The 12,199-nt window shown below is 42.5% G+C and overlaps 2 protein-coding genes across 5 annotated transcripts in view; one reads left to right on the forward strand and one right to left on the reverse strand.

Moving 5' to 3' along the window:
- Positions 1–12,199, forward strand: part of LOC108143461 — a 78,832-nt gene that overhangs the window by 34,080 nt on the left and 32,553 nt on the right. For 3 of the 4 annotated variants that reach the window (XM_017267896.1, XM_041707305.1, XM_017267895.2), the window contains exon 2: positions 3,158–4,856. In XM_017267896.1, the coding sequence (XP_017123385.1) occupies positions 3,481–4,856 (1,376 nt within the window). In that variant the 5' untranslated portion in view covers positions 3,158–3,480. Of the gene's footprint in view, positions 1–3,157; positions 4,857–7,875; positions 8,315–12,199 lie in introns of those variants that run through there. The other variant, XM_017267897.2, reaches the window with a different exon arrangement.
- Positions 5,360–6,024, reverse strand: LOC108143466 (S-phase kinase-associated protein 1). Its single transcript, XM_017267906.2, has one exon. It carries the CDS (start codon positions 5,923–5,925, stop codon positions 5,401–5,403), a length of 525 nt encoding a protein of 174 aa, XP_017123395.1. The 5' UTR covers positions 5,926–6,024; the 3' UTR covers positions 5,360–5,400.

A 12,199-nucleotide genomic window follows, 5' to 3' on the forward strand; every position in this document is an offset into this window, starting at 1 on the left:
ATGAGGCAAAAACTTAGAGTGAGATGTGTTGGTGCCTGAGTAAATGGGTGTGCGAAAGCAGGGTAAAAACAGCAATATTTTTTACTCTTTAGTTTTGGGTGTCACACGGAAGAAATGTAAGCAAAAACTACACCCAACAAAAAACGACCATAGAAACTAAATTGTTGTTACATTATTTATTAAATCAGTGGGTATGGAAACTTTCTTGGTAAGAGAAGTACTAAATGAATACCACGTAAGGATAAATAAAAAAAAATTATGTGGTTGGAAACTAAGGCCTTAGACTGCAATTTTCGACTCTTTGGTATGAAAAAAGGAAAATAAAAAGAATAGGGGCAAATTATTTAATATTGCATTAATACTTATACTTTAGAACTTCCTATGTATGATTATTTTCAAGACACACTTATTAAAACATAACTTTAATATTTTTTTAAGGTGTATCAATAATAACAATAATAAAGATTATGGCGTTTAAAATATGTTTTCGCTTTTCCGTTGGCAACAATCAAAAAATGTATTGTCTTGTTAACCTTAAGCCCTTAAAGTAAAATATTTCTAAGTAATGTGTTTAAACTTCATTTGTGAATATTTATAAACTAACATTGTATATAAAAAAAAACTAAATGAATACTTTGAAAGAATTTTTTTCCATGAGACATAGATATTTTTGTCTGTCAGTTTTGGCGAATCCAATTGTGTAAAGTTGACTGGGCAAAGTACTGGCCGAGGGCATTAATCAGACCGAGCACACTCTAGCTCTCAGTGGCAGATGCAATAGCTATTCGCTGGAAATTGGATTGTTAGTTTTGAAACCCTCCCGTCCACGTGTGGGGGTCAAAGTTCGGAAGGAGGCGTGTTCGGGGTTCGGTTACGGTTACCTGCATCAGCAGACACTCACCTGTGACGAAGGGTTGCTGTGGCAGCTGGAAAAAGCGAAAGTTAAACTGTCACCGAGTTCACAACTGCCCGCATGCTGTCCGCATGCTGGATGGTTGGGTGTCAAGGGTTAAGTGCATGAGAATGCCACCGTTAACCCCACGCTGCCCGTTCGTTCGCTGTAATGCATTAGCCGTGTGAGTGGAGGAGTCACGGGCACGAGCACAGGCACGGGCCAATCCAATTCCGGAAAACCGGAATCAAACTTTAGCCCTCTTCTCTCCGGAGATGCCATTTCCAATTGTCCGACAGCAAAGCCCCCGAGCAAAAAGACCCCCGATTTAGTTGTCGTTTTCTAGTTGGGGACCCGCTTGACTTTCCCTGGCATTTATGAATAATAGATACTGGCGCCCTCACGCTCCGAGGATGTCAATTGTTTATTTATTGTTCGATTGTTTGTCCCCACCATCTCCAAGCCGCGACATTTGCAAATACAAAATTCATTTGTGTTAAGCTGTGTGAGTGGAAAAATGTACAATTCGGAAAATTAGTTTATGCGCGGCTTAAGCTAAGAAAATGTTGATTACTGTATAAAAAAATTAGATAAAAGACTATGAGCTACTATTACAGATTTTTTATAGATTAAGAAAAGTTTTATTTGTCAGTGCTAAATTTGAGGAGAGACAAAAAATTTAACACTATCGAGGAAATCTAGAGTAAAACTAAAAAAATCGTTAATTTTTTAATATAGAAGAAGAGCATCACATAACAAGATTTGGTTTTTGTTTGAGGTTCTACTGATATAAGACAAGGCAAGCCAAGAAGTCACGAAAATACTGGGCTTTGCATGAATTTAAACATTAATCTTCATAATAGTCTTAGAGAGCAGGCACAGCTTTAATTCAAACTTAAGCTTTTCGTAAACTACAACTTAATCTGCACTAATCATACATATATGAATATGGCACCAAGCTCAAAAGTAAGAGTCACACCTCCATGTGGCCGGAGTGTCAATTACTCTTACTGGCATGGCCATTATTCCCTCTTCTTCACCCTGAATCCACCCGACCTCTTATCCATTGTTGCCACTGTGCTTGTTGTTTGTTGTTTGTCTGTTGATGTTTGGACTCGCCTTGGAGAAATTTTTATGGCTCATAAAATTCGAAATTAGAACTGGTGCTGCCTGTGTCTGAGATACATAGTATAGTACTACATTTCTGAGTGCCTTTGTGCGGAGTATAAAATGTTTATGCTCTGCTCAATGCCGTTCAGCCTGTGAAATCTGGACCCGTCAAGTGGATTTCCTTTTCAGAATTAGTATTACATTTAAATGGCATATAATTTGTTAGCGCCATAATATTTATGCGAGCTGTGGCCGTACACTTTTATTTATGTTCACTTGGCTGCCTCAGTTGCCCCGCAATACCCCAGCTGACAATCAAAGCGCACTTCTTAAGAATTGCGTTTAATTTGCGTGCTACAAGCTTTGGCTTTCCACAATGCAGCGGTGCCACGCGGCGTATGCGCAATTTTCGCATTCTCTCTCTCAACGACTCTTGGGGAAACAATCATTTATGTGTGTTGTTTTTCCGCTGCGTGGATGCGGAAATTTTTAATTGCCGCCCTAAAAGTAATTTGAGAGCATGACTTTTTGTTGCTTCGGATGTTTTTGTGTTCCATATTCGGATCCAGCTGTGCGACTACGTTAAGTTGCTTTCCCAGAATTTACAAAAAAAGCTGAAAACTGTGCTCGACCTTCATTTCTGTTCACGGCAAAAAAATCACAAAAAATCTCATAATTCAAAGAGAAAACTCAGCTTACATTCAAAAAAAACAAACGCAAAGGACAGAAAGAAAAGCAACGAGAGAAAATTGTGAAAAATGAATATCTCCCTGAAGAAATGTGGATATCTGAAATTCTTAATAAGGTTTTGCATCATACACTGAAAGAATACCAAAAGCCACAAACACCACTTTACACTTAATTTAAATTTATGCTACATGAAATGTGGGAATAACAAAGTTTGTTTGTTTTTCTTTAGGTTTTTTTTTTAATACATTTTTTTTTGACTTCCCTTAGCCCTTAAATTTATTTTTTTTCTGCATGTACTGCATTTAAACTGTTTTTTCGTAGGTATTCGAAAAGCTTTTATTTATTTTTCGTTCGATGTTTTCGAACTTATCATTCTGTTTCCATCATCAATGCCCTGCGTGCAGCACTCTCCATAAACCTGACTTTCCCAAAAGTAATCACTGGACTTTCTCTTTCCCATTTCAGCATCCAAATTAGAGCGTGAGGAAAGCGAGTGGGTGGAACGGGGAAATGGGCGCCAGTGGCATAGCGACAACGGCGCCCTTGTCCATCCGCCCGAATCAGCGGCCGGGCACGGTGCGGATGCGTGATGTTCTCGACAACTGTGATGTCCTCGACAACTGAAAATGCCAAGAGGTAGTGCAGTGCCAAAGCAGCACCAGCAGCCGTTGCGAATCGATAGCCACAGCACACAAAGTGCCGATCAGCCAATCAAGGCGATTAACTAAGCGATATAGGGGCATTGCGATACTCAAAGCGACCTCGAAAGGGAAAGCCGGAGCCCCAGGATGCGGATGTGGATGTGGATGCCGCAGGCTGTGCAGCTGCTGTTTCTGATGGGCTTGTGGGTGATGCAAGGTCAGGCGCAACTGGAGGCTGCTGAAGCTGGCGCAGCTGCAGCAGCTGGAGCAGCCGGAGGATCCCCACGGAACCGCATCAAGGCGGAAGCGGATGCCCTGATGACGGGAGACAGCTTCAACATTCGCCACGGGCGCTCTCGTTCGCATTTCCTCCACGGCAGCACCAACAGCACAAGCAGTGGCAGCAATGGCAGTGCCAGTGGCAGTGGCATCACCCGCCTCCTCCTGGTCACGCCCACCCAGCATCCGGGGGCGGGTGGGACATCGCAGCCACCCGTCACGCATAAAATCCGAAAATTGCACAAGAAGAAAATCAACGAGAGCATACGCAAGAGTGTGGACAAAAGTCTGGGTCTCCTCCATCCGCCCAAGAACCACCGCAGTTTGGCCGAGGCCGAGCATCTGCAGGGTCGTCCTGCCAGCGAGGACACCGAGGACACGGCCCTCAGAGAGGTCATGCAGCTGGCGGACGAGCTTGAGCTGGAGAGTTCGTTCGCCACGGCGTCCCCAACAGGAGATCCGGATAAGCAGGCACGCCAATTTGTGCGTGATGAGGCCAGTTACCAGGCGGACGACACTCTCGAGGAGGAGGAGGATGAGAAGGAGGAGGAGGATGAAGAGGAGGAGGAGCCCGACGAAGAGAAGGCATTAGCAGCCACCACGAGTGAGTCCAAAACAGCCAGAACCCGTCTGCTGCCAGTGAATGGCACTTGGGAGCGAAATCGTGACTCCTTCTCCGAATCGGACTACAACGAAGAGGAGGGTCAGCCATTTGGCAGGCTGCAGCTGCTCAACGACAGCCTCGCCACCACCGAGTGGATGGACGAGGGTCAGGGTCAGAGGTCAGCCCTCAGCGAACCGGAGGCGGAAGCACGATCCCAGGCGGCCAGCATGGAGGTCAAGCAGATCAGTTTCGACAGCGATGCGGACGCCGATCTCGACACCGACACCGATTCCGATCCCGGCCTGGACACCTCCGAGGTGACCATGGACGATGGCTATCCGCCGGATGTGCAGGTCGACGACAAGACCAAGCAGCTGGTCATCGGCGACGTGGAGGGCGAGGAGACGGGCGACAACATGGAGTCCAGCCAGATCACCGCCGACGTGATCAATGCGCGCGACAGCAAGATCGACCTGGTGTCCAAGTTCCTGCAGTACATCGAGCAGCAGCACCTGATGGGCTCCAACTGCGTGGCCGGCACCTCCTTGAACCTGGGCGAGGGCGTCGTCGATCGCTATGCCCAGGACCGCTTTCGCGTGGAGGCCGAGGTGGCCGTCAATCGCGCCAACATGCTGACCAGGTGAGTAGTGAGCGACAGGACAAAGTTTTCCAGTCCGGCCTGCCCCCATCATATTATTCACATGCCAAACTTTTCCAATCGAAAGTTTTCGTCCAGACGGCCGGTAAGTGCAAGTGGAAATGGAAATGGATTCCGAAGTGAATGTGAACAGTTGGGGCCAAGACATTAGTATACTATTTAGCTGAAGGTTGTGTTAAGGTCAATTAAAATATTATTTAGCTTGCATACTTATTTTTGGGGTTTTTGGTAAGTAAGACTTGTGTTTGTTGGGTAAATTTCCAGAAAGAAAATGTTAGGACTTTTCAAAAAAATCTTTATCATATGCCTCACAAAAATAAGTGCAATGATAAAATAAATAAATGGCTTAAATAAAATGCAGTTTATCCGAAATATAACTTTAGTGAAAAATTGTTTTAAATTAAATGTAGTTTGTCAGAAGACTTTACAAAACTCCTAGCCTATTTTAATTTATCTTTTCCAAGCACTCAAATTTAACCTATTCGTTTTTCTCTAAACTTCTTTTTATTTAATGTTCCCTCCATATTTAAATATCACCATAAACCGTTGGCTCTTCCTCTTCTTCCTCTGGGACCTCGGCCTCCTTGGGCAGTAGATCCTCTTCGGAGGGCGTGAAATCGTTGGTGATGTGGAAGGTCTGCCGAATCTCCTCTGCCGTGTGGCCCTTGATCATGTTGGCCACTGTCATGCAGGCGGCATTAAGTAGACTACGGATGTCCAAATAGTTGGCAGCCAGGATGAGCTCGAAGAGAGTGCCCTGATCCATGGCCAGAAATTCGGCATCCCAGGCACTGATTTCTACCATTGGCCTGGCCGCTTCTCCTCCATACTCGTCTTCATTATCGCCCTGATGGTGCTTGGCCCAAATCAGTACCTTTTTCAAAATGGCCGAGTTCACATTGGGCAGCGGAATAAGTGGGTCATTCTCCGCCTCTGCCCCCAGGCCTCCACAATCGTCCAGCAGGGTTTTAATCATACTCGAACATTTGGCCGTTTCGGCATCGGTGTGAAAAATTTCGCCATCAGAGGTCTGCAACTTGACGACCGGCATGGTATTTCCCCTCCAAAAGGGTGCCCTCTGGAATTTATACAGTACAATTTTAACTCGCAATTTGAATGTGCCTATGTGACAGTTGAAAATGTACAAACGTGACTGTTTTGATTAATTAAATGGAAAGAATATAGAGTTGTTGAATAACATTGGTAAAATAGTAATATAAAAGAGATTCGAGTCACTCCAAAAGGTAAGATAGATAGATAAATATAAATATAATAGATTTTAAAAAAATATTTAATTTATTGCATTTGGGTTTTTAAATAATAAAAAAGTATTCAATGTTGGTATAGAACGTTTGAGTGGAACTAAATCCTATTGGTTTAAAAAATAATTTTATACTTATTCTTAAATGTAAAATACTTACTTTTTAGTTTTATTTCTTCAATTTTATTTGTGTAACTCTTCTTTTATTTTTATTCATTTTAATTTATGCAATTATTCTTTTATTTTTAGAGAACACAGATTTAGATAAGAGGGCTTTAGATAGCCGCTCACAATAGCAAAAAAACAAAGTTGAGAACTCTCTCTTCAGCGGAAATAAAAAATCGAAAATAAATACCAGGGAGCCCTGGATTTCCTGAGCATTTTTCTTTTTTTTTTTGCAACCATCTCTCATCGTTGGGCGTTCACGTTTCAGTAGTTATTCGCCAATTTCTGCTCATCCAGATTGGCAAGTGGCCTTTGTCAACAGCGAGCATAATGTGCTTTTCTTGTTGCTGTTGCTGTTGGCCATAGTTGACAAAACTACCTCCGGTTCTCCACTGATTTTCCTCCGATTTTCCCAGAATTTACACTCAGTCCTCGCGTCTGCTTGGCTGCATGCAATTTTTTTTTTCTGATAAAAGTTCAATTACTTAGCAGAGTAGGCGTGCCGTGGAAAAAGTTTGCGACATTCTTGTGGCCAAAAGTAAAACGAAGAGCAGGACATTGATTTACCTGAACGATGGCTATTCATTTATTTTTTCTTGGAATTTCCAGCTGTCCATGCCGAGCAGGTCGATACGGGGCTTTGTTTTCTCGAGTCTATTCCGGTTCCATCATCGATTTGCCAGTATCATGTATCTGGATGAGCACCATACCCAAAACTTTTGCCAACATTTTGAAAGCTCTGCTTTTCTTTTGCTTCCCAGCAGCCAAGCACAATAAAAACAAAGTTTCATCAGATGTCGCATATGTGGGTCCAAAGTCCGAAGTCCAAAGTACTGAGTCCTGTGTCCAAATGTCCCAATGTCCTTGCCTGCATACACGCATCCTATGTGCCAATGCCAATGGCTGTGTGCTTCAAGCGGACATTAGACCTGGAATTTATGTATTTCTGCTTTTCTTTAGTGCCTGTGTTTTTCGTTTGTGGTAAAGCAGTAGAAAAATGAGCGAACCGAAAAAAAAACTTAATTTTTTTTTCATCGACTAACGAAAAGTGGGTGTAGCTGAATTCGTGCAACAGGCCATCGGATGGATGTGATTTGGTCACAAAATTCCAATCACATAATTTTCCAGCAAAGATAACCACTTTCTGCCCACTGATTGGAACAGGAAATCAAAGCCATTTGTCCACGAAAAACTCATTTGTTAAAAGCCACAGGAAAAACGACGACATGACTACAAGTTGGCGAATCTAAAGAATAAATGCTGCCGCTTGTCAATAAAACGCACAAATAAACAATTAACCCGGCCGGCCGACCAGCAGCTTGACAAATTAAGTGACAGAGGAGCTGGCGGCGAAAAGTGTGGAAAATGGGAAAGTGGAAAAGCGTAAAGTGCTGTAACTTGGCCTGGGGAGCAATAAAATGTCAAAGCCTCGCTGCCGTTAACGTCCAATGTCAATAAATTAAATTGTACCCGGCCATGGATCTGGTTTGGGATCAACATTATTGCATTTAGTGTCATATGTCAGGCATTTGTTTTCATTATTTGTTCAATAGGGAATGTGGCCCCTGGGACTGACTTAAAGCAGAAGCCTCTACTGATTTATATAGTTGGCGTTCCATAAACTCAGTGGCAGACACTGGTGGCCCAGTCCCTGGTTCATAATTTCAAGAACGGCGGCGGCTAATCAGTGGCTGTTTTAATCAGTTTTGCCTGTGTTAACATAATCAAGGATGGCCGGAAAACTTTTACTTGGGCCGTGGTATTAAGGAAATTACGAGGATAGGAAGAGGAAAAGCCCGAGGTTCCGTGGCAGGTCTACACAGATATATACTAATTGAAGTTATTGTTTTGTGATACATTGTTATCGCCCTGCCAGCCCGGGATCCTGTCTTGTTCCTGCTCACTTTTTGTGTTTGGGCATTTCCCGTTTACTTTGTTGCGCAAACAAAAACAAGAATAACATTTAAGGAAAACAAAGGCCGTTTCGGGCCGTAAGGAAAAGCTGGGATTGAAGGTGAGTGAGAAGGGAGGAGAAGGGCGGGGTCTGAATGGCAGGCAGTCAGGAAAAACAATATCAATTCAAGTTGAAATTACGAGCTTCAATTGTTTTCTTGCCTTGGCCACTTTTCGTTAGTTTCCGTTCACGCCGCCCAAGTGTAGACGGCAAACAGAAGGGAAAAGCGAATTCAGCACAAACGCACATAGAACACGAAAGTGTGGCAACATGGCGGATGGAATCGGAAAACTTTTAAGTACTTAAATGTGTTGTCGTCGCGGAGAGGTGAGAACCGTGAGTGAAAGGCGAAAGCCGAGAGCCAAAAGGCAAGGCAAAGGACCTGCTGAAATTGAGTTTCCGGTTGCTTGTTCTTTGCCATCTAAACTCTTTTGTTGCGACTTGCTGCTGGCTTCAAGTGCACATCTCACTTATTTGCCATGCAATGATTCTGTTTTTCTGCGGAAGTTCGGCGATAAACTTGGCAAATAATTTATTGCCTTGCCGTCGTTTGTTTCAATTCGCAGTGCCTTTGGAATTCGAGTGGCATTTGCCTTCAGTTCATACAACAAATCGAAATTGAAATCTGCATAAGCGATGCAGTTTCCAATTGCCAGCGGCAATAAAACGCGACAGCAGCAAGGACACCATCAAAGGACGATCCCGTTCCCTTAGCTGCGTCATTGTCAACATCCTTCAAAAGTTCTACAAACGGAAGCAAACAAATATCTGTGCAAGTCAATGTTCAGGAAACAGTTTCGCACTGAGAGAAATATAAGAGCAAAATTTGCCTTGAAAACTTTAAATATCTTTTAAAATATCTTTATCAAGGCGTTATCCCTTGAGCTAAACATACTAATCTAATCAATGTTCAGTAAACCGTTTCGTGCTAAGAAAAATATAAAACCAAAACCTTAAATGGAAAAAAAAAACATTTTAATCAAAGTGTTATCCCATGAAAGACATCTTCTAAAACATTTTTAAAAAATTTAATCGCTTTATTACTAAAACAATTATATGGGGCTACCATTATTTTAAAACCGGAAGTGCGATAGATTTCAAATCCGAAAGTGCGTTCAATTTATTATAAATGACAACTATTCTACTTTATGATTTTTGTAGTTAACATAACGGCATATCTTAGACGATATTTTTCTGAGTGTAGAAAACAAGGCTACAGAAATGCATTTTCAGCTGACTTCTCGCAGTGTGTGCCTGGCTTTAGGACTTTGTGCCGCTTGATTTACTCGCCTCGGCTTTGCCCAGCGGGCGGTGCTAATAACGCTGCCTTTTCCCCGTCCGCCGGTCCGCCCCCTTTCAACCTGCCACGCCCACGACCCACTGTTCCCGCTATTTTTATTGTTCGCCGCAGCAGAATGCAGTTGTCTAGTCCCGAAATGGAAATTGTTTTCATTTTGGCGCAAAAAACAATCCTAACGTGGATTGTTCGTTCTTCGCCCGCCTGCAAAGCCGCAACAGCAACAGCAATAGCAACAGCAACAGCAACTGCAACTGCAACTACAACTGTAACTGACGCGGACGCGGGCATGGATGCCTTTGTAGGCCACCGGCGGCATAGGGTCCCGTTCCACTCCCTCACTGGGCGTAAATGAGGGGCTCCTCTGGAACCACTGCACCATGGCAACATAGCCTCGTAGCATCATAGTACCACTCAGCCACGACCCTTTTTCCAGCCGGTTTAGTTCAGTACTCATATCTGGGCTTGACTCTTGTGCCGGCGAATGCTGCCCTTGTCGGCAGCCTCCTGGCGATGTTGCATGCGAATGCATTGCTTTCTGGATCTGACTCTGGTTCTCTGATTCCCCCTTTCGGGGCTTTTCACTCCGCTGCAGTCAAACCTCTTTAAGTCAAACCAGAATTGCATTTTATTAAATTTGTAATTATTTTCCCAAATTAATGAAATTATATGAATAGTTGTTAAAGATTTGTACAATTATTAATAATTATTTTAAAATAAAATATTACAATATTACAATATTTATTAACAATAAATCTTTGACATTTAAAACCAAGTTCTCTAAAATGGTTTAATAAATGTATGCAAATATAAGAATTTCCTATCAAGAAATAACAAAAATATTTATTGTTACAACAAAATTTAACACTTAACATTGTATTTACAAACAACAAGTAATATTTAAACAATAATTTTCCTTTAGTTTCTGTAGAAAAAAGACCCTTTAGACTTTATAATGTAAGTATCTCTTTTTTTGCTGTATATCTCTGAAGATAAAGTACACAGCAAATGAGTTTTCGCAATCAATTACAGTTTGGGAAGAGCAATCCATTTATAAAATTTCAAAGTTTGAGTAATTGAACTTAGACTGTAGGAAGTTTAGTCGCTAAACGCAGTTCCAACTCAATTTAGTTGGGTTACAGAGCGATTCAACTTAGGGTAGATGGTCTGTGAATGTTTCTGAGGGTTACCCTCATTCAGCGGCTTTACAAACTACACGACTGCATCGCTTTGCCGTGCTTTGTGCAACACATGTTGCCATAACTTAACAGCTTAACAAACTTGTCGAGTATCCAACCCCCCCCCAAAAACAAGTCTTTCGCCTATGTGGCATTCAAGTGGCTGGCCCACTGGCCGAATGCGTAGCGTTTAAGCCGCGCCCCAGTGGCAGCCGCAAAGCTTCTTTCTCCGGAGTCTATTTTTTAGCCATAAAAACATTTGGATCGGAACCCAGAGCCGCAGACAGGCGGCCAAAGTTTGTCTTTGCCAGGATGCGAAAGGCGCGAGCTCTCGACTCATTATGCTCGGCAGCAGGAAATCAAAAAGGAAAAAGGGAAACTTTTTGGCCCAAATGTTTGCCAACTTTACGCCCTTGCGCTGCGCGCCTGCAATAATAAAAATAATAATCATCGGGCTGGCAAAGTGCGTTGAAAAGAAGTTACCAAGTTGAAAGCAATTAATGGACTAAATCAAAAAGCATTTTTTCCACAATGGATGAAAGGCGGGGGTGACTCTATGGCCAGCATAAACATGTCAACAACAAATGCCTGGTGGTGGAGGCTCAATTAGCCGCAAGCCAACTAAGCAGAAACCAGGCAACCAAACTGGGCCAACATGGGGTAACTTTTAATTAATTGAACTCCTTTTCCTGCTTCCTAATTGAACACACACTGCCAAGACGTAGGAGTCACCAGTGATTTGCCAACTTTTGATCTTTTGTGTTTTATGTCAAATTAGGTTAGAACATTGCCTGGCTAATTTGCCATTTAGTATATTTCGTTTTATTTTATTTCCTTAAAGCTTGGTAGGATTTGGTTGCCTTTAAGTTAACCTTAATAATTATTGTATATTTTAAATATATCTCAACATATCTCACACTTCATATTTTAATTTGATTATTTTTCAGGCATTGAGATAACAAGACTTTTATGTAAATAAAGATTTCATTTAAAGATATACTTTCCTAACCTTCACCCCAGTATTATAAAACATAATTCGCAGAAGTCAATTAGCATGGAGGAATCACATCAAAATCTATCTGTTATCAATTTGCCAGTTATGCTTTGGCCTGACCGTTTGATCATTAAATTATGGCCTAATTAAAATTGGCAAAAAGCCTTGACCGTTGTGGGCCATTAAAATGCGCACCCGGAAAACGAATAAAGGCTGCCCAACTTCAGACAAAGGGTACGCCGTCGTCTGAGGGTTGAGCTTGGCTCTAAAAAAAGGATCACTATGGCCATTCAGTCATTCAGTCATTCAGTAACTCAGCCAGGGTGCTTTTCTGGCCAAGGAGTGTGCCGAAGTGTCCTGGCTTTGAATAATTAAACCGGAGCATTTCGCTTTCAATTAAGATGTCGACACGCAGTCAGAGTCGGAAAGCAAACGAAAGCCACGGGTGCTTGAGGCCTTTGGCCAAAGGACACAGG

This window comes from Drosophila elegans, unplaced genomic scaffold, assembly GCF_018152505.1.
Source record: "Drosophila elegans isolate 14027-0461.03 unplaced genomic scaffold, ASM1815250v1 contig_183, whole genome shotgun sequence".
Classification (NCBI taxonomy): domain Eukaryota; kingdom Metazoa; phylum Arthropoda; class Insecta; order Diptera; family Drosophilidae; genus Drosophila; species Drosophila elegans.